At 45.4% G+C, this 18,938-nt stretch overlaps 1 protein-coding gene across 9 annotated transcripts in view; it reads left to right on the top strand.

Annotated features, from left to right (window-relative positions):
- Positions 1–18,938, top strand: part of UBR4 (ubiquitin protein ligase E3 component n-recognin 4) — a 77,877-nt gene that overhangs the window by 3,118 nt on the left and 55,821 nt on the right. Inside the window, exons 5-26 of one of the 9 annotated variants that reach the window (XM_014530647.1) lie at positions 243–425; positions 1,296–1,454; positions 1,787–1,939; positions 2,338–2,565; positions 2,863–3,020; positions 4,235–4,406; positions 4,662–4,863; positions 5,771–5,934; positions 6,358–6,574; positions 7,421–7,637; positions 8,357–8,389; positions 9,528–9,591; positions 10,023–10,157; positions 11,111–11,285; positions 11,982–12,065; positions 12,155–12,295; positions 13,136–13,257; positions 13,896–14,007; positions 15,638–15,768; positions 15,880–16,057; positions 16,514–16,618; positions 18,125–18,256. In XM_014530647.1, coding sequence (XP_014386133.1) covers positions 243–425; positions 1,296–1,454; positions 1,787–1,939; positions 2,338–2,565; positions 2,863–3,020; positions 4,235–4,406; positions 4,662–4,863; positions 5,771–5,934; positions 6,358–6,574; positions 7,421–7,637; positions 8,357–8,389; positions 9,528–9,591; positions 10,023–10,157; positions 11,111–11,285; positions 11,982–12,065; positions 12,155–12,295; positions 13,136–13,257; positions 13,896–14,007; positions 15,638–15,768; positions 15,880–16,057; positions 16,514–16,618; positions 18,125–18,256 — 3,265 coding nt within the window. Of the gene's footprint in view, positions 1–242; positions 426–1,295; positions 1,455–1,786; positions 1,940–2,337; positions 2,566–2,862; positions 3,021–4,234; positions 4,407–4,661; positions 4,864–5,770; positions 5,935–6,357; positions 6,575–7,420; positions 7,638–8,356; positions 8,390–9,527; positions 9,592–10,022; positions 10,158–11,110; positions 11,286–11,981; positions 12,066–12,154; positions 12,296–13,135; positions 13,258–13,895; positions 14,008–15,637; positions 15,769–15,879; positions 16,058–16,513; positions 16,619–18,118; positions 18,257–18,938 lie in introns of all 9 variants that reach the window. The other 8 variants (XM_014530646.1, XM_014530645.1, XM_014530648.1 and 5 more) reach the window with 8 other exon arrangements.

The following is an 18,938-nucleotide window of genomic DNA, read 5'->3' as shown; positions in this document are numbered from 1 at the left end:
CTTTATAACATTTTTAAGAGCTAATACTTTTTATTAACTAAATATAGCTTTATGAAACATTCACTACATTGTTGTTATTGCTGACAGTAACTTTACAAACTTACCTGTGTCCATGGACAGATTGGCGTCCATTGCTCCTGAATGACCTAACTGCAGTATCTTAGTCACTTCAATAGTGTGTGAATCCACTTGATCTTGTTTGCCTCATTACTGCCTACTCTCTCTGCTTCCCTCTATGCCAGGTTCCCACCTTAGGCTCCCAGGAAGGTGCCTTTGAGAATGTTCGGATGAATTACAGCGGAGACCAGGGCCAGACTATTCGACAGCTAATCAGCGCCCATGTACTCAGGCGGGTGGCTATGTGTGTACTCTCCTCCCCCCATGGTCGCCGCCAACATTTGGCAGTCAGTCATGAGAAAGGCAAGGTGGGTACTCCCATTTCCTTCCCACTCATTTTAGGTTTTATTTATCTTAAGTGCTAAGTAAAACAGATAGCTTACTATGCTCAGATTGGCCCTTTGGGAAAAATCTATCAGGTTCTGAGAATGCTTTAAGGACAGGGCTCAATGAACATTTCTGCTGGAACACTTGGTGACTTAGACTTAGACCCAGTATGACGAACAAAGGCTCTGTTTCTCAGTAATGTAAATTCCCCCTCAAAGCATATCCTTCAAGCCCCAGGGAAAGGTAATGACCAGCAGTGACCTATGACAGAGTGGCTTCCAGTCTGCCCAGTTTGGTCACTCTGGAAGGCATAAGCCAAGAGACAGCTTCATAGGAAAACTGAGTGTTCCTTATTTGGTTCCTCCCAGCCCTCAAAGGACACAGGGAAGTTTATATGTTGTGTTCTAGAACCCGTGGAAGGTGAGAGAGTTGTGGGTATCTTCACGTTTTTCTGTATTCTGGCTTCTCCATCACCAGTTAAGTTGTTTTAACATTATCTTTAGTGAAAAGAACAAACTAGAGATACGAATAGTTCTTAAAAGAGCTGGAAAATACTCAAAAACATTTCGTAGTAAACTAGAAAGGATATAGTACATAGCAATTTCTTATTTTTATGAACTGATTATAGAAAGAGAAATTAGATTTATTGGTCCTCACTGGGTGGAGAAAATGAAGATGTTCCATATCTTTTAGCCAGGAGAAATAGAGGGTGATATTGGGCTAGGGTTTTCCTCAGGCTTATCCACAATAAAAACCTGCAAACTAATATCCCTATTGAAGAAGCGTTTGTTATTGCTGTGTTCTCTGAGAAGACTAGGGTTAAGAATAAATTGGTAATTGTTCCTTTGCAGATCACTGTTCTGCAGCTCTCTGCACTCCTGAAGCAAGCAGATTCCAGCAAAAGGAAGTTGACGCTGACCCGCCTAGCATCTGCCCCAGTCCCCTTTACTGTGTTGAGCCTCACTGGGAATCCATGCAAGGAAGACTACCTGGCTGTGTGTGGGCTGAAGGTAACAGTCATGATCCAGGGTTGGTTACCTAGAGCTGTGGGTCCTAGTCACCTTCTCTCTCCTGTTCTTAGCACCACTTTCCTTACTGGCTGTTGAGGTTAAACTTAAAAACCATTGGAATGCAAAAGAAATATTTCTCTGAATTTCTTCTACATTGTTTTTATGTTGGAATAATCTTTATATGTTCTTGAAACCTGAATATGTTCTAGATAGTCTGAATACTGTCTGAAGGCAAGGAATATTAGGGAAGAATAGGAAACATTAGAACTCTGAAATGAATTAGTCTATTTCCAAATCATCTTTCAACCATTCTGTTCTTTAACTGTGTCCAGGACTGCCATGTGCTGACCTTCAGTAGCTCAGGCTCCGTTTCGGATCACTTGGTGTTGCACCCCCAGTTGGCAACAGGAAACTTCATCATCAAAGCCGTGTGGTTACCTGGTTCACAGACTGAGTTAGCGATTGTCACCGCAGATTTTGTCAAGGTACAGTAACAGCTCTGATGATGTGGTCCTAGAATGGTTTTGCTTTTAAATCCAGAATGTCTGATCTCCATTGTGTGCTAGCTTTTCTCAGAAATAAAAAATAAAAAAATCCTAACATTTTGTTGCCTTTTGTTACATTGCCGAGCAGGAGCTTTCTGTGTGTAGGCAATGTAAAATTCCCCAGTATACCAAGTGCACAGCTATTGCTGTACTTGTTGCAGAATTTGTTGATGTGTATCTCTCCCCTACTCATTCCTTGAGGGAGAGTAACAGGTACTTCATTCATCAGTGCCTAGCACTTGCTCTCCAATTGCAGCTCTTTGGATTTACCAGGATAATTTGGGGGTGGAGCTGCAATAGATCTCCCTGATTTCATCTTTTTTCCTTTCATTCTGCAGATTTATGACCTGTCTGTTGATGCCTTGAGTCCAACCTTCTACTTTCTCCTGCCAAGCTCAAAGATACGAGATGTGACCTTCCTCTTTAACGAGGAGGGAAAGAACATCATTGTTATAATGTCTTCAGCTGGGTACATCTATACTCAGCTCATGGAAGAGGCCAGCAGTGCCCAGCAGGGACCCTTCTATGTCACTAACGTTCTGGAAATCAACCACGAGGACCTGAAGGTTAGAGCAAATGTTGCCGTTTCCTTCTATTCCCAATTTAATTAGCTTAGCAGCTCTTCTATTCTTGTTCTTTTTTCTTCTAACTTTTTACCTAATAGCAAAAACTATTGTCCTTTAGGACTAAATTCAACTTGATGTTTCTTTATTCTCACTTTTTAAAATTTAGCCCAGGGATCTCATGTTTTAGACTATGAGAGCTCACAATCTTGATTTAAAACTAATAACCAGCAAAACGGGAAGCTGGTACCCAAGGCAACATGAGAAGTTAATGCAGACGTTGTGTCTTTGTCCTGACAGGACAGTAACAGCCAGGTGGCAGGTGGTGGTGTGTCTGTCTACTACTCCCACGTGTTGCAGATGCTGTTCTTCAGCTATTGTCAAGGCAAGTCATTTGCAGCCACCATCAGCAGGACGACTCTGGAGGTGTTGCAGCTCTTCTCCATTAACATCAAAAGGTGGGAATGAGCCCTGCATGTTTGGCTTCATAATGCCCACGTTCACTAGGAGGGCTCACCTCCCTCCCAAGTACTGTGTTGGTTATGAATTTGGTGAAATGTACTTTTCTCCATCAGCTCCTTTCCCTGCTGGGTATCTTCACAATCAAGCAGCATCCAGTGTTGGCAGGTTGGGCTGTCTGCATGGTTTGTCCCCACCATGCAGACTAACCTGTAAGAGGTAGTTTGTGGGGCCACTGTCATTCAGAAGGAAAAGCTGTAGTCAAGGCAGCAAAGCGGATTTTCATGTGATTACTGAGTTTTGAGAAGGGAAAGTTTCTCCTGGACATGCATGTTGTCATAATGGCCTTTAAGTTGCCTCTTGGGGGACTCATTGGTCAAAGAACATGGAATCGGTAGTGGAGGCATAGTTGGGGTTGGGGAGCTAGAAGGTTCCATTAGCTTTTTAGATAATAGAGATGTGTGTGAAGTAGTGACTGTTTTATTTAGGGAGGGGGAAGGGGTTTAGGATTTTTTCCTTATCTGCTATTGAAGAGCCATTCTAGCACTTTCTGGCCTCTGTTTTGTGAATTACTGGTTTGGGATGAAATAAAATAGATGTCATTCACACGTAACTTGAAGTGCTTGGAGACTCTTTTTTTTTTTAATCCTCACCCAAGGCTATTTTTCCATTGATTTTTAGAGAGTGGAAGAGAGAGAGAAAGATAGAAATATCAATGTGAGAGAGACATGTCGATAGGTTGCCTCCTGCATGAGCCCTGACCAAGGCCCAGGCCGGAGAGGAGCCTGCAACCCAGGTACATACCCTTGACCAGAATCGAACCTGGGACCCTTCAGTCCACAGGCCGACGCTTTATCCACTGAGCCAAACTGGGTAGGACTGGAGATTCTTAATAGGAAATTGGGTCATCAGCCTTAGGCAGCTCCACAGCCCTATGGAGTGACAACCTCTTAGGCACATAGAGTCACCTATTCCCTCAGACAGTGGAGCCTAGCAGTGGAGATCCTAACCAGGACTCCTGCTGGGGCACACTTTGGGGCATATGAGAGTATATACATGGCTCAGAATAGAAATGAGATTCATGGGTAATTGAGTCCCTGGACAAATAACTTGCTCTGAGAGTCAAGTGTTTAGTGAGGATGTCCTTTAGTTCAAGGACAGCTCCAGTAGATGGTGATTGACACCTGACCTTGGCCACTTTTGTTGTCTGCAGTTCCAATGGTGGCAGTAAAACGTCTCCTGCCCTTTGCCAGTGGTCTGAGGTGATGAACCACCCTGGTTTGGTGTGTTGTGTCCAGCAAACTACAGGTGTGCCACTGGTAGTTATGGTGAAACCAGACACTTTTCTTATTCAAGAAATAAAGACTCTTCCTGCTAAAGCAAAGGTCAGTGCCACATTCTCCCATCACTTGAATTGCGTGAACCTGCTCTAGTTTTATGTTGTATAGTCTACTTTCCCAGCTCTTTGAATGGAGCCGATATAAGAATTGGGATCCATTTTTCTCCTTGATGCCTGTGCCATCCTTCTGCAACCCCACAACTGACTGTGAAAAGCTGCTTCTCTGCCTCTCTCTCTCTCTCTCTGAGGTTCTGATCTGTAGGTGCGGGAACTAACACCCTCCTTTGTCCCCTTCTCCTAGATCCAAGACATGGTCGCCATTAGGCACACGGCCTGCAACGAGCAGCAGCGGACAACCATGATCTTGCTGTGTGAGGATGGCAGCCTGCGCATTTACATGGCCAACGTGGAGAACACCTCCTATTGGCTTCAGCCATCCCTGCAGCCCAGCAGTGTCATCAGCATAATGAAGCCCGTTCGAAAGCGCAAGACAGCCACCATCAGTAAGGCCCCTCAACTCGGGGGTAGGAGGGTAGGAGGGTGGGGGCGGGGGCAGTCTTCTAGATGATGAGTAGAGTAGACTGTTGTAAATATCCATAAAGAATCGGTGACTGTCTGACTTCCATGTTTTGTAAAGGTAGGGATATGTCTTAGCTAATTTCCAAAAATGGACTCAAGTTTCCTGAGGCCACCAGTGCTCTGTGTGGCTTTTAGAGACACATTGTACTAATGGGAAGCACCCATTGGCTCTCCACTTAGGGTCATCCACCCTCAGGTGCCCAGTAAAGAATTATCCTTTGGACCTTGTTTGAGAGATTTTTCTCTGGGTTCAGGGAAAATTGCTTGCCTGGTGGGAAGTGCAAGATCTGACTGAGGAGTAGGTTCTCCAGTTGCTGGTTAATTTCTCAGTGAGTAGTGAAGAGCCCCTCCTGGGTCTCTGAGCTGGGATCCTGCTCCTGACTGATGGAGGACTCTTCAGGGAGTGAAAGCTTGACTGTAGGAGTGAGTAAATCTGGCTAAGCACAGACCATTGTGGGGGTCCTCCCATTACCTGAAATTTGTCCCAGTCTGTGAGATAGTGATGCAGCTCATCTTCCAGTAAAGAAATAGTTCTACTTATTTTAAACAAACCAGCTATGAGAGGACCTATTGTTAGTAACTGTATGCAACACCAGCGCCAGATTTCTTTGTCCTGCTAGGTGATATTGTGGTTATAGGGATAATAACTGTGGTACAGCTAACCACATGTAGGCATCATACTGATGCAAACATTATAATCCAGAGTTTGTCTAGAAAGCTTGGAGCATGTGTGTGTGGGCTGAGCTGGGAGGGTGCGACCTGTAGAGTGGGCACAGAGGTGGGAGAGGCGACCCTTACCAGTGCTCTCTGGCAATCTGCTGCTCTCCACAGCAACCCGCACATCCAGCCAGGTGACCTTCCCCATTGACTTCTTTGAACACAACCAGCAGCTGACAGATGTGGAGTTTGGTGGTAATGACCTTCTGCAGGTCTACAATGCACAACAGATAAAGCACCGGCTGAATTCCACTGGCATGTATGTGGCCAACACCAAGGTGAGGACTGGGTCAGGCTGGGTTCAGATTCAAACAGGGTTGTTGTTGGAGAGCACATCTCTTGAGAATGCAAATATAAAGTATATACCCACAGCCACTGACCCTAGACACTAGTTAAATGGTCCCTGGGGTGAATATTGTTCTCACCCCATGCAGAAGGGCTTCTGTACAACGTTACCAACAGGTTTGCTGTGCAGAGGGCAGGTGGGTGGTAACTGCAAGGGAGAAGGAAGCCTGAAATTGAAGAGAGTCTGCTCCCTGTCTCAGTTTGCCTGGCTTTGGAAGGAAGGAAATTATTACTGGAGAGTTAAAAGGATGAAGGTCTTGTGGGGACCACACATTGAGACACTGTCAGAGGAAGGTTTACAGGTCTGCCCTTAAGAACTGTATTCGTTCTCTAATGTGAGCCTTTCTTTCCTGCAGCCCGGTGGCTTCACCATTGAGATTAGTAACAACAACAGCACAATGGTGATGACGGGTATGCGGATCCAGATTGGGACCCAGGCAATTGAACGGGCTCCGTCATATATCGAGATCTTTGGCAGAACGATGCAGCTTAACCTGAGTCGCTCCCGCTGGTTCGACTTCCCCTTCACCAGAGAAGAGGCCTTGCAGGCTGATAAGAAACTGAACCTCTTCAGTGAGTCACCAGCCCCTGGCACAGTTTGTATCCTTCCCACTGTGATGCTGACTTGGGGGCCACTTCTCTGTGGCTCTTGAGTATTTGGGGACCCTCTGTTCTGCTGATACCTCTGTGGTCTCTACTGTCATGAAACTCTGAGCTTCATTTGAGATATGAAGGAGGCAAGGTGACAGGAAAGGGATATACTTGAGAATGGGAGGCATGGAGATAGAGTCAAAATCTGCTTCAGTTCCACGTCTATAGGCTTGGGTCAGCCTTGCTGATGGGCTGCCTGCGTGTTTATGCAGAGAGGAGGCAAGATTAGCACGTGAGGTCACAAGGCTTCCTTAAAGCACAGAGACAGCCATAGGTCCACGGCACTGAGGTGTTTGACAGTGCCTTGCCTTGCCCTGCTATTAAAAACTTGTAACCCTGAATATAAATCCTGAGTCTTGCATAAGGCTGGCATCTTTCTATAGTGTTTACTGGCCACCTGTCTGATGCTGTTTGTGTGAATGATGAGGATCTGTGCTTTGAACAAAGGGAGTTCTCAGAGTTCTCTGCGCGAGGGAGTTGGCGATACAGTGCCCTGATAGCGCAGAGGGTCTGGTTCCTACAGTGATGGTCAGCGACTCTTCTTCCAAATAGTAGACCTCATAGGCTTTGATTGTGGGGCTGTTTCTTCATGTATTAAATATCTGTACAGACTAAGGTGCTGCTGAAGTTGCAGGAGATCAAGTTCTATGACTAAAAATGCATGTGATTTGCTACTTTGCTCAAACTTATTCTGGTCTTTGCTTTGAAGATGGTGGTGTTAGCCCTTCAGAGAATGTACTTCTTAATAGCTTCTCTTGCTTATTACAGTTGGGGCCTCGGTGGATCCAGCAGGTGTCACCATGATCGATGCTGTAAAAATTTATGGCAAGACTAAGGAGCAGTTTGGCTGGCCAGATGAGCCCCCGGAAGAATTCCCTTCTGCCTCTGTCAGCAACATCTGTCCTTCAAACCTGAACCAGAGCAATGGCACTGGAGAGAGCGACTCAGCTGCCCCCACCACAACCAGTGGAACTGTCCTGGAGAGGTACCAGCACTGAAGGGGCTGGCTTCAGTGTCACCGTTTCTCACTCTCCCTGCAGAACCTGTGTCTTGAGAGAGTCAGTCCCTGTTAACTGCCTCAGATTGAGCCCGTGATTTTCAAGTGTTCACACAACTCCCAATACTCGCTGTCTTCTTAGTGTGCAGACAAAGCCTGAAAGTGTGCTGAGAGCTTTCTGTGCCTTCTCTTAATGCTCAGGTATCCTTTGGTATAGCCAGAGGCTACTGACTAAGATGCTTACACGAGTGTTGTAGATTAGGATCCAGTCTTTTGGAAATTATGGGGAAAATCTTCCCTTTCGTTCCGATTTCATCATTTTCTCATCTTTCTCTGCAGCAGCAACTTATGTGGTGATAACTGCTGTAAGAGGCTGGCTGCTGCGTCTGTGGCAGAGTTCAGAGCCTCCTGGGCTCCCTCCAGAGGCCTCCTTAAGTACTGCGCTTGGCTTCTTTGCGCTAGGTAGCTACTGGTTTGCCATGGCAGATGAAGTAACTCGTGATGTAAGATGTTGAGATTCTTACATTGTAAGTCATAAGAATAGCCTGGCTTGAATCACTGCCTCCCACCAGCAGCCTCCCCCTCTCCCTTCTCTCTCTTTTTCTCTTCCCCTACCCTATTCTTATATTGTTTGCTTAGGATGTGTTTCCAGGTTTCTCTGAGCTTCATGTTTTTTTCCTTTTTTTTTTCTTTGCTTCTTCCCCAAGTTCTGAAACTGAGTCCCTAACCAAGCTGGACCGGTTAGTATGCCCTCTTTCTTTTCTCTGCACGAGTGAGTGTGTGTCAGAGAGCAGTGTAACCCAATGGTGTGGCTTTGCGTTGAATCTGCTTCTGTGGAAGAGTCCTCCTGCTCCTCTCTGTTCTGGTCGTTGCATGGCTGCAGAGCTGTCTGCCTAAAAGTGGAGAATGCGGAGGGTTGTACGTGCGCACTTGGTGTTGGCTGCTTCAGACTTTGTTGGCTTTCTCTTTTCCTTACCCCATTCCTCCCTGTGCCCTCTCTACAGTAGATGAGAAGGGCGGCCAGGGGCAGTGGGACAATCAAGAAGCCCTACCACCTGAAAAGCCACTGGAGAGCTATTCCGTCCAACTGGGTTTTATGCCCCTGGTCCCTCTTCCCTGGCTCTTTGTCTTCCTCTACCCCTTGACCTTTCTTTCCAACTGCCTTCTCAATCCTTTCCCTCTCTCCAGAGCATCGGTCCTCCGAGTATTGGTCTTTTTACTATGCCACATTAAACTCACAGGAGTCGGCCCTGGGCAGCATGTTACAGTTGGGTTTCCTGTTATTTCCTACAAGAAAATTGCTCAGGTTTCTAAAGGTGCTTTGTAGTATCCTTTAAATGTTGGCAATTGGCATGCTCCTGAAAGTACAGTTTGCTCTCTTCCCCATACTTAGGGACACATAGGAAGTGCCTTTGTGTATTTTCTAGGAGGTGTAAGTAAAATATAAACTCACCTTCCCCGAATAAGAACATGGCTTTAACCTTTCCCCTTGTGTATGTATCCCTCTGCCTGTGAACTGTGGGCATCTGAGCTTCGGGTCCCATTGCATCAGACTGTTAAGCCCATCTCAGTGATCCCTGCCACAGGCAGCAGAAGGAAGCACATTTATCCTCTTTAAGGAAGAAAAGCCCTGTCTTTGAGTTACGGATTATGAACATGGCCTCAGGTTGATCTCCAAGCAGGAGCCAGGTTTCTTCTGGCCTGTAACACGAGGAAAGGATATGCATGGTTGGTGCCTGTGGCAGGTCTTATGCTTTGATTTCGTATTTGGCATTCATTAGCTGTCCCCAGGGTCCTCATGACTAGAGTTTGCGCAGGCTAAAGCACAGGGCAGAGAGAAGGGTTGTTGTACTCAAGCCAGCTTTTCTGTCTCCCTAGGCTGGTTGTGAGTTCTTTAGAAGCTCTGGAAAGCTGCTTTGCTGTTGGCCCAATCATCGAAAAGGCAAGTTACTTTTTCAAAGTTCATGGGAGCTTTCTGGAGGGGCAGGAAGTCAGTGGAATTGTCAGAAGCCCCGGGGCCTCCCAGCTAAGGGACATTTATAGCTTAATCATGATTTGCCGAGAAGTGCTAGAGAAGTCTTCCACTTAAGGCCTTCTGTCCTACTTTGGGGGACCCTTTGTAGCAGTGTTTCATAGAACAGGGTGAGTGCTGGTAAAAGAACACTTCTGGAGTTACGAGCTTGGACTCTATTTCTACACCTGTATTGTGAGAGGATTATAATTTCTGAAATTCCTTGTTTGGCTTTTTGCAGTCCATGGAGCTCACCTTGCCCTGGGGGTCTGGAAGGGAGGAAAGAGAAGGGCAGGGTGTAGACAGTGCATTCCACATGGACGCGGTAGGCTTAGTGGTACCCCTCCTGTCTTTCGCATCAGGAGAGAAACAAGAACGCAGCTCAGGAGCTGGCCACGTTGCTGCTGTCCCTGCCAGCACCTGCCAGTGTCCAGCAGCAGTCCAAGAGCCTTCTGGCCAGCCTGCACACCAGCCGCTCGGCCTATCACAGCCACAAGGTAATCGTTCCCTCTTGGGATGCCTTCCGTGGAGGTGGAAGTTGGGGCTACTGACAGGGAATCAAGTATGTTGGCTTTCGTATGTAAAGTAAGGGCATAGTGAAGTACGGTGGGGAGGGATAGCATTGAGATCAGACCCACACAGTCTAAAAATGTCTCCTGAGAAATTAATGGATATTCCTGGAAACTGAGGACAAGCCGGCAGTGGGCTACTGGTTTGCATTAATTTTTCTGTCACTCTAATAGGATCAGCAAGAGTTAAGAAAGAGGGACATTGGATGTGAGTCTCTGGCTGGAAGAGAGTGAAGAGGGGGACTCATTTGGGAGATCAGGGCTGTTGGTGTTTCCCTCCGCCAGTTGTGGTACCAGCCTATCAGTGTACTTGCTTGTGAGGAAATTGTTGAATGGTTGTTGGAGAGAGACTGAGGGGGATCCTGGGGAGAGAGGGTCTCACCTGTAAAAGTAAGTGGGGCCGAAGGCAGTAAGTTGGGCCAGTTTCCACAGATGGAAAAGCCAGCAGCCCAGATGCCTTGGTTAGTTTTTATGCCTCCAACCCAGAGAACTGAGAAATGTGAGTTTATCCTGCTGCACCGCTCAAGCGAAGGCAGTTTTGGAAACAATCTTTGGATGGTATGAACTTGCAAAAGAATGACCTTTTACTGTGGGAAAGAGATCTGGGATGTTGCAGTTCTGGAGAATTGGGTGGTTTCTAATTTTCTTCCCCATCATACTTTGGTAATGATTTTGTGACTTTTGATTTCCTTTTTTAGTACCTTTAATATTTTATGTATTAAGAAGTTTAACTTTGAAGATTTTTTACTGTTAACTGGTGGTAATTAACCTGTTCTCTTGAGAGGAGGTAGCCATCCTGACCATCTGCCAGCTCTCCTCTGCTCTTTGCCATCGTACCAGCCCTTGCTTGTGGTTTATCCTCTGTGATCCTTCCATTATAGGATCAGGCCTTGCTGAGCAAAGCCGTGCAGTGTCTCAACACATCCAGCAAAGAAGGCAAGGACTTGGACCCTGAGGTCTTCCAGAGGCTGGTGATCACAGCTCGCTCCATTGCCATCATGCGCCCTAACAACCTTGTCCACTTTACGGAGTCAAAGCTGCCCCAGATGGAAACAGGTGAACTTAGCCTGGATGGACGTGGTCCTGAAATCTGCTTCATACACCTTCTGCACCCTTTCACCCTTGTATTGTTCTCACTGGCCTCTGACTGACTTCATGCTCCGAACCAGGGATTTTGCTCTCTTGTCTTTATACCTTATGGAGGGTTTGTGACATTAAGATTGTACCATTTTTAAGTAAATAGTACTCTTTCCAGTGCTTACTTCTTGTATTATCCTTGGGTTTATTCACTGCTCTGGGCATTGATATAATCTGTCACTACCTCTTATGATCTTGAGGGTAAAGTTAAGCTTGGGCCTGGTTGCTTTAAAGTAACAGGGTCATATCTTTTACGTTTATGCTGTTCTTTTGCCAGTATTTTATTAATACGTGTAATGGACTTTCTTAGTGCTCTATTCTGTTTCCTCCTCTCTCATTTTGTCTGGATACCAAACTTGATTTGTCTTTATCAAATATAGTTTGTTGATGCCTTTACAATTCTCTGTTATTTTCATGCACCCATATGCTGTCGTCATGTTGTTCCTCCTTCAAATATTATAGTCTAGGAATCATTCTAGAAAATCTCAGACAGTCCTCCAGTTTTGATAAGTTTAACAGTTGGACCTGAGGTCTCTGAATCTGCTGTAAAGATCTTGAATGCTCCCCTTCTTCTTAATTCTAACATACAGTGTTTCTGTGATATTCCTTTCCCAGACTGTTTTTTTCCTAGATGTGCCTGCTGGAATCTAGGGATAGTTGGCATATTGATTGGGGCCCCACTTGAAACTCCCTCCCCAGGCAAGCTTCCTTGACCTGAGTTAACCTTAAAACAAATTAAATTCCATCTCCGATTTACAGTCGTTAATAATTTTCTTTCTCCTGCTTAGAAGGAGTGGAGGAGGGGAGAGAGCCTCAGAAGCAGTTGGAAGGAGATTGCTGTAGTTTCATCACCCAGCTGGTGAACCACTTCTGGAAGCTCCATGCATCCAAACCCAAGAATGCCTTCTTGGCACCTGCCTGCCTGCCAGGTATCATGTTGAAAGGGAAACTTGTGTCTTGTAAGTTTTGTCTTTGAACAGAATGAACCCCTAGCCTTTAGTCATCCATTTATTCAGAACTAATGGTTAGGAAGTAGAAGTCTGAGATCATTACACTGTTCCTAAAACAGAAGTTCAGTGGAGGGGGAAGGAAGTGGAGTTTTCTTTTATCTCTTCATGTCGGGGTCAATTTTTCACATGGAGGGGTGTGTGTGTCCTTAGTCATGTTTATAATTGTTTAAAAAATCTTTGAGAGCTTGATTCAAAGCCAGTTCAGAGTGTAAAAGTTAAGTATCAACCTTGAGAATTATGTTATTTCTGAGCTGTCGTTGCCTTTGGTATCTAACTTCTCACACTATCCTGGGTGTAGGTGGATAGTCAGGATCTGACCAGCAATCTAGAAAAGTAGAACAGCCCCTAATGTTCGTTTATGTTTGGAGTTTTCTTGGGCAATAAACCTAAAAGGCATGTCAATGTCATGCTTATTACCTAAGATCTGGGGTTAGTGGGGAACATTTAGAATCGGCTCATCTTTTCACACTTCTCTGCCCTATTTTGATATCCAAAAGTGTAGACAATTACTTATTTCTGTGACGCAAGATATCTTGTGAGGTTTTTGAGGACAGTTTGAGAGATTAGGAGAGTATTAATAAAACAAATCAAATAATGCTGACAGCCTACATTTCTGTGTGTGTATTTTGTTTATTTTGCTCTTTTTGTGCTAATTATTTTGTTGTTATCTTGACCTTTATGTGGGGATAAGAATTTCTCCTTTTGTCTTAGACTTTCAGGTAGTTAGAAATTTTTTCGTTATATTTTTATCCCCTTTAGGCCTAACTCATATTGAAGCTACCGTCAATGCTCTGGTAGACATTATCCATGGCTACTGTACGTGTGAGCTGGACTGTATTAATACAGCATCCAAGATCTACATGCAGATGCTACTGTGTCCTGTACGTATCACTAAAACCCCACATAGCCTGGGAATGTCTGGAAAAATCACTTTTTGTATGTTTGCTAGTTAATGAAATAAAAACAGGCTTAAAGGAGATAATGGGAAATGGAGCTCTGAATATCAATAAAAGCTTTAAGAGTTTACTCATTCCATGGAAAAAATGGTTGAAGAGGTGATGGACTTTGTCTTATTCAGTGTTGGCTTCCTAGGAATATCCTGGTTATTGCTGCTTGGTTAGTGTTAAGTATTAAAATGAGTACATGAGAGACCATCATCAAGCTCTATCTTCAGTGACTGTCACAGAAGCTAAGTGTTTGAAGTACTGATTTGAGCACAGAGCTAAGATGAGCCTGATCATCTGGTGAAAAGTCAAAACCCATTTGTAGAGAGCCAGAGTGACTTCAGGAGCAAACGACCTGCCAGTCCGTTACCAGAACGGATACAAGAATGTAGTGAATGGGTCTGACATAGCCAGGTCAGAAATGGGTTAGCTGCTGAACTTGCTCAGAAGGGTTACCACTGAGTCGGTAGGTCTTCCACATGCGTGTAAGTGATTGACCACGAGAGGAAAGTGTTTTGTAGGCAGTCTCATGAATGATTTAAAATCTAAGCATGACAGTTTCCTTTCAACCTCAGGATCCTGCCGTGAGCTTCTCTTGTAAACAAGCTCTAATTCGAGTCCTAAGGCCCAGGAACAAGCGGAGACATGTGACGTTGCCCTCCTCCCCTCGAAGCAACACTCCAATGGGTAATGCGAGGTCTGGGTTTAGGCTCGCAGGGTGGTGGGAAGGGGGAGGAGGGAGGACGTGCTGCCCATGTTGACCAAGGTCTTGGAGACTTTTGTTTATGTGTCTTTTGTTGTTACCCTACCTTACTCCATAAAGAATTTAAGATGACATATAAAAGTGCATATAATAAGTAGAATAAAAATAAAGAAAATCAAAGCCATGGGAAAATAAAGATACAATAGTAAAGTCAAGCCAAGGATACAAAAAAAACCCCCGACAGCATGAGTCCTGTATGGTTGTTAAGTAAAGGTCTTATATTTGGCTGAAAGCTTCCCACAAGCCACAGCAAAAATAACAAAAGAAGAGTTATAAAATTACAGTGACTAAAGAAAAAACCCCCGCTATTTTTCAGGAAAAGGAGACTTCCTGGCATAAAAACAGTACATTAAGTAAGGATCCATTTTATTGCCCAGGGGGTAGTATCCTCTCGTTTTGCCTGCAGTGTTTGACAGCAGATTTCACAAGTGATACACTGGGACACAAGTCGAGGGCATGCCATTTAACATTTTAGTAAAGCATTTCTCAGAGTATCTTAACATTAACATTATATTATGTAACATGCTAGTTACTTGTTTCCCCCAGAAGTAAATTACCAATGAAAGGCACATACATAATTGTAAATTTCTGTATGCCAAATTATAAAGAGTAAAAAGAAGTATGTTGAAATTAATTTACTAATTAGTCTAATATATAGAAATATTTCAACATGTAGTCAATATAAATTATTAGTGAAATATTTTGTGTCCTTAAAAAGTATTTTTTGTGCAGTCTTAATCTAGTGTGTAGTAAATACTAATGTCACATCTCCTTTCGGACCAGTCACATTCTAAATGCTCAGTGGCTGGTGGCTCTCTGTGGTACAGTGCAGGTCTGGAGGAATGCTTGTGACTTGGTGACCCTCCACCTTCCTTGACTATCATTTGTGTTTTCTAAACTTTGGATAAGCTAGACAACAGTTTGTGTGCATCTTTGGTGAGAAGCTAAAGTGCAGAAAGTGTACGTTTCCAATTAAGGCCACATTCACATGCTTTCCCAGCCATCGAGTGGGAGGCAAGGGGTCTAACTTATTAGAAGGCCTCTCCCCTCCACCAGGAGCTGGCTGGGCAGGACCTGTAGTGGTGTCCTCAGCCTCCATTTGATGATTTCACATTTTTTCAATCCTCGTTCTCATAATGATTGTGTAGGGTGAAAATCTCACCGACCCAGTTGTTTTGGAAAAAAATAATAAAATAACACTCTAAGCTGCCATGACAGATAACAGACATTATTATATTATTTACTTTCTCTGTCTTGCCCAAGGCCTCCTGAGAGTTGGTGGGAGCTGGTCTTAGATTTCTCTGCTTTATGGAAATTTCCGCTCCCCCTTCATCAGCTGGAAAAAGTCTTTTCCTAAGGTGGGGCAAGCTGTCACTGCCAGTCCCATCTTCCCAGACCCTGCCAGGTCCAGGAAACATTAGAACAGGCTGGAGTTTACCTCTAAGGCACAGGTGCCAGCTGGTAGCTTGTCTGGGTTTTTGTTTGCTCTGTGAGTCCTCATGCCACATGCTGAGGGTGGAGTACCTTCAGGTGACTGGGATTTCTTCGACTCAGGAGACAAGGATGATGATGACGATGATGATGCAGATGAGAAAATGCAGTCATCAGGGATCCCGAATGGTGGTCACATTCGTCAGGAAAGCCAGGAACAGAGTGAGGTGGACCATGGAGATTTTGAGATGGTGGTGAGTCGGGCCGGAGAGGGGAAGGGGGCCTCTAACTCTCTAGCTCTTATTCAGTGGACTTCCAAAAGCTGCCATTTACCGTGGGATACTGACATAGCTTTCTCTTTGCAGTCTGAGTCCATGGTGTTGGAGACAGCTGAAAATGTCAACAATGGCAACCCCTCTCCCCTGGAGGCCCTGCTGGCAGGAGCAGAGGGCTTCCCGCCCATGCTGGACATCCCGCCTGATGCAGATGATGAGACCATGGTTGAGCTGGCCATTGCCCTGAGCCTGCAGCAGGACCAACAAGGTAGAGGCAATGCCAGGAGCACAGCAGCCTAATTGCCTTGCACAGGAAAGAGGGTTTGGCAGTTACTGATGTGCAACTGACTTAGTTTGTCCCCAGATTTGGGGAGAGGTTGATCTGGGTGAGAGCTGTTTGGAGATACAGGTGGAGAGTGAGAGGGATTGTGGTAACGTTTTCAGTCTGGGAGCCAATCTCATAGTTTCTGTTAGTTGGATTGTCCCTCCCAAATCTGTTAGATTCCTCCAGCCTGTGCCCTCCCTACCTGAGCTAAAGAAAGTCTTCCACCATCTCTGTAACGAAACGTGGTGGTTGGGTAGCTATAGCTCTTGATTAACCTCCTCTAGGCCAGAGGGGTCTAACGCTGGAGAGTTTAGACTCCCGAGGGCAGCAGGTGGCCAAAGGAGCGTTGTGGATGGGGTTTGGGGGGGATGTTGTGCTCACTCTCCACTTGTTTCCCAGGCAGCAGCAGCAGTGCCCTGGGCCTGCAGAGCCTGGGGCTGTCCGGCCAGGCACCCAGCTCTTCCTCTCTGGACGCAGGAACCCTCTCTGACACCACAGCATCAGGTAACTGTCCACAGCAAGGAGCACGGCTCAGGGCCCCAGGACCCTCAGGCCTCGTTTCCATTGCTGTGAGAGTGTAAGGGGCAGCTGCTTTGACAGGCCATTCTGGACTTCCCGCTTCTGCCTTGGCTTTGGAAATAGGAGTGGGGAAGGCATACCGATGCAGTTCCGCAAGGGCGCTCATGGCTTCGCTTCCTGGCTTTGCATGCTGCCTGGCTTCATTCAGCTCATTCCCGAGGAGAGACCAAGAGACCAGCTTGCAGGTTGATCAGCTTTAGGGCTTAATCGACAGCTTTCAGGGTTCTTCATCAGCGTTCTGACATTTTAGACAACATTAAAAGAAAGACAAGAAATAGAGATTATACCTTTTAACTTTTTCTCTTCATTTGGAAATAAAAGTGAAGCTGCAAGAAGCCGAGTTAGCTGCGGGTTAGAGTAGCTAGCTATCAGGGATCTGCGTGCTCGGGAGGTAGGGATTTTGTGCACAATTCAAATGCATAGGAAATCTTCAGACCTAATTTTGTCTTCACTTTCAAACTCTTCTCGTGTAAGAAAAGAAAAATTCCTTAGTGGAGAGTTGTACCAAAATAGAAGCGGGTGGGACATCTGAACAGCTGCTGGAAAAGCAACCCCTGATTAAGTGTTGACTTGGAGTTTTTCAGACTGATGCTTTCCTATATTTGTTTCTTTCTTTTTTATTTTCTTTTTGGAGGTTTTACCCTGGGTAGGTAAGAAAGAGATAAACTGGCTGCTCCTCTTCACCTGCTGCCATGGCTTGTTGCTTTCCTTGGTCCTTTTAGTTGCTGTCATTTCAGGCTTGGAGGTTGCTGTCGTGCTGTACCACGTTCCTACTGTGCTCTGTGGCTGTCTTGGCTTCCCTCCTCCATGTACCTCATCCAGCATTTTCCTCCTGTCTCAGCTCAGCCCTGATCCTGGATGCTGTGGCTGTCTCTGGGGAATTTCCTTGCTTCATTTTAGCACCTGATGAGGATGATTAGGAGGTGTGAAATTTCCCAGTGAGCTCCCCCTGGACCACCTGATTAGAAAGAAAAACAAGCAGGGCTGATTCAAGAGCTCACATAGTGATTTCCTCTTATGAACACTGATTACAAAACAAATCTCATTAAAATTCAGAGTCCTGTGCTTCAGATCTCAGGAGGAGTCAGTAACACCTACACAATGGTGACTGAAGCGTTGTAGCTAGAAAACAGAGTGTTCATGTCACAGATTCTCACTGAATCTCTGCACTGTCCTATTTGCACTGTGATGCAGCATCGAAGGAAATGCCCAGTGAACTGGGTTTCCACTTCCGTCTCAGTACTGTTTGCAATGCACCGTGTGCAGTGTTTGTTCCTGTTAGTTATTAACCAGCAAAGCAAACCTTTCCCTTTTTTCTTTGGCGACAGGACAGATAAACTGCATTGTGTTTTCTGCACTATGTGGTTTGATGCTTTTGCTCCAAGGAGGGGTTTTTACCTGTAACAGCTCTCGTTACTCTCTCAGCTCCAGCCTCAGATGACGAGGGCAGCACAGCAGCGACTGATGGTTCTACCCTTCGGACCTCTCCCGCTGACCATGGTGGTAGTGTGGGCTCGGAGAGCGGGGGAAGTGCAGTGGACTCGGTGGCTGGCGAGCACAGTGGTAATGTGGCTGGGGTCCTGATCTCCTTGGGCAGAGGGTGGGGACAAAATGGGAATCCCTGCCTGGGTCCTGGGATTGGTTTCAGCAGAGGGGAGCTTTGGGGTTTTATGGAATTTATTTGACCTCACCCCTGGAGTTTCACATGTTCAGTGATAATAGCTTAAGCTCAGTGAGGTTAATATTGGAATATTTCATAGGCAGCTTTTAATTATCTGTTAGTGGAAGAAAGCAATGGCACACCTAATCCCAAATCATGATTTTTTAAAAAAATGTTTTTATTGATTTCAGAGAGAGGAAGGGAGAGGGAGAGAGGGATAGGAGCATAAACGATGAGAGAGAATCACTGATCGGCTGCCTCCTGCACGTCCCCTACTGGGGATTGAGCCTGCAATCCAGGCATGTGCCCTGACCGGGAATCGAACTATGACCTCCTGGTTTATGGGTTGACGCTCAACCACCAACCCACAAAAGCTGGGTACAAATCATGATTCATCTAAAACAATTTTGGTATGACCTTGAAGTTCATTGTTCTGGTTTTTGCTCTTTCTGTTTGGGGAGGATATTTTGGGCAGCATTGTTAATGATCTGATGTGTTAATATAATAGGTCATCTTCCTAGAATTCTAGCTGATAGGATGGAACTCTAGGATGAGGAAGCATGAGAAAGCCATTTTGGTTTGATC

The sequence above is a fragment of the Myotis brandtii genome, unplaced genomic scaffold (genome assembly GCF_000412655.1).
Source record: "Myotis brandtii unplaced genomic scaffold, ASM41265v1 scaffold754, whole genome shotgun sequence".
NCBI classification, from domain to species: Eukaryota; Metazoa; Chordata; class Mammalia; order Chiroptera; family Vespertilionidae; genus Myotis; species Myotis brandtii.
The sequence above is the reverse complement of the archived record's forward strand: the minus strand, read 5'-3'. Positions and strand labels throughout refer to the sequence as shown.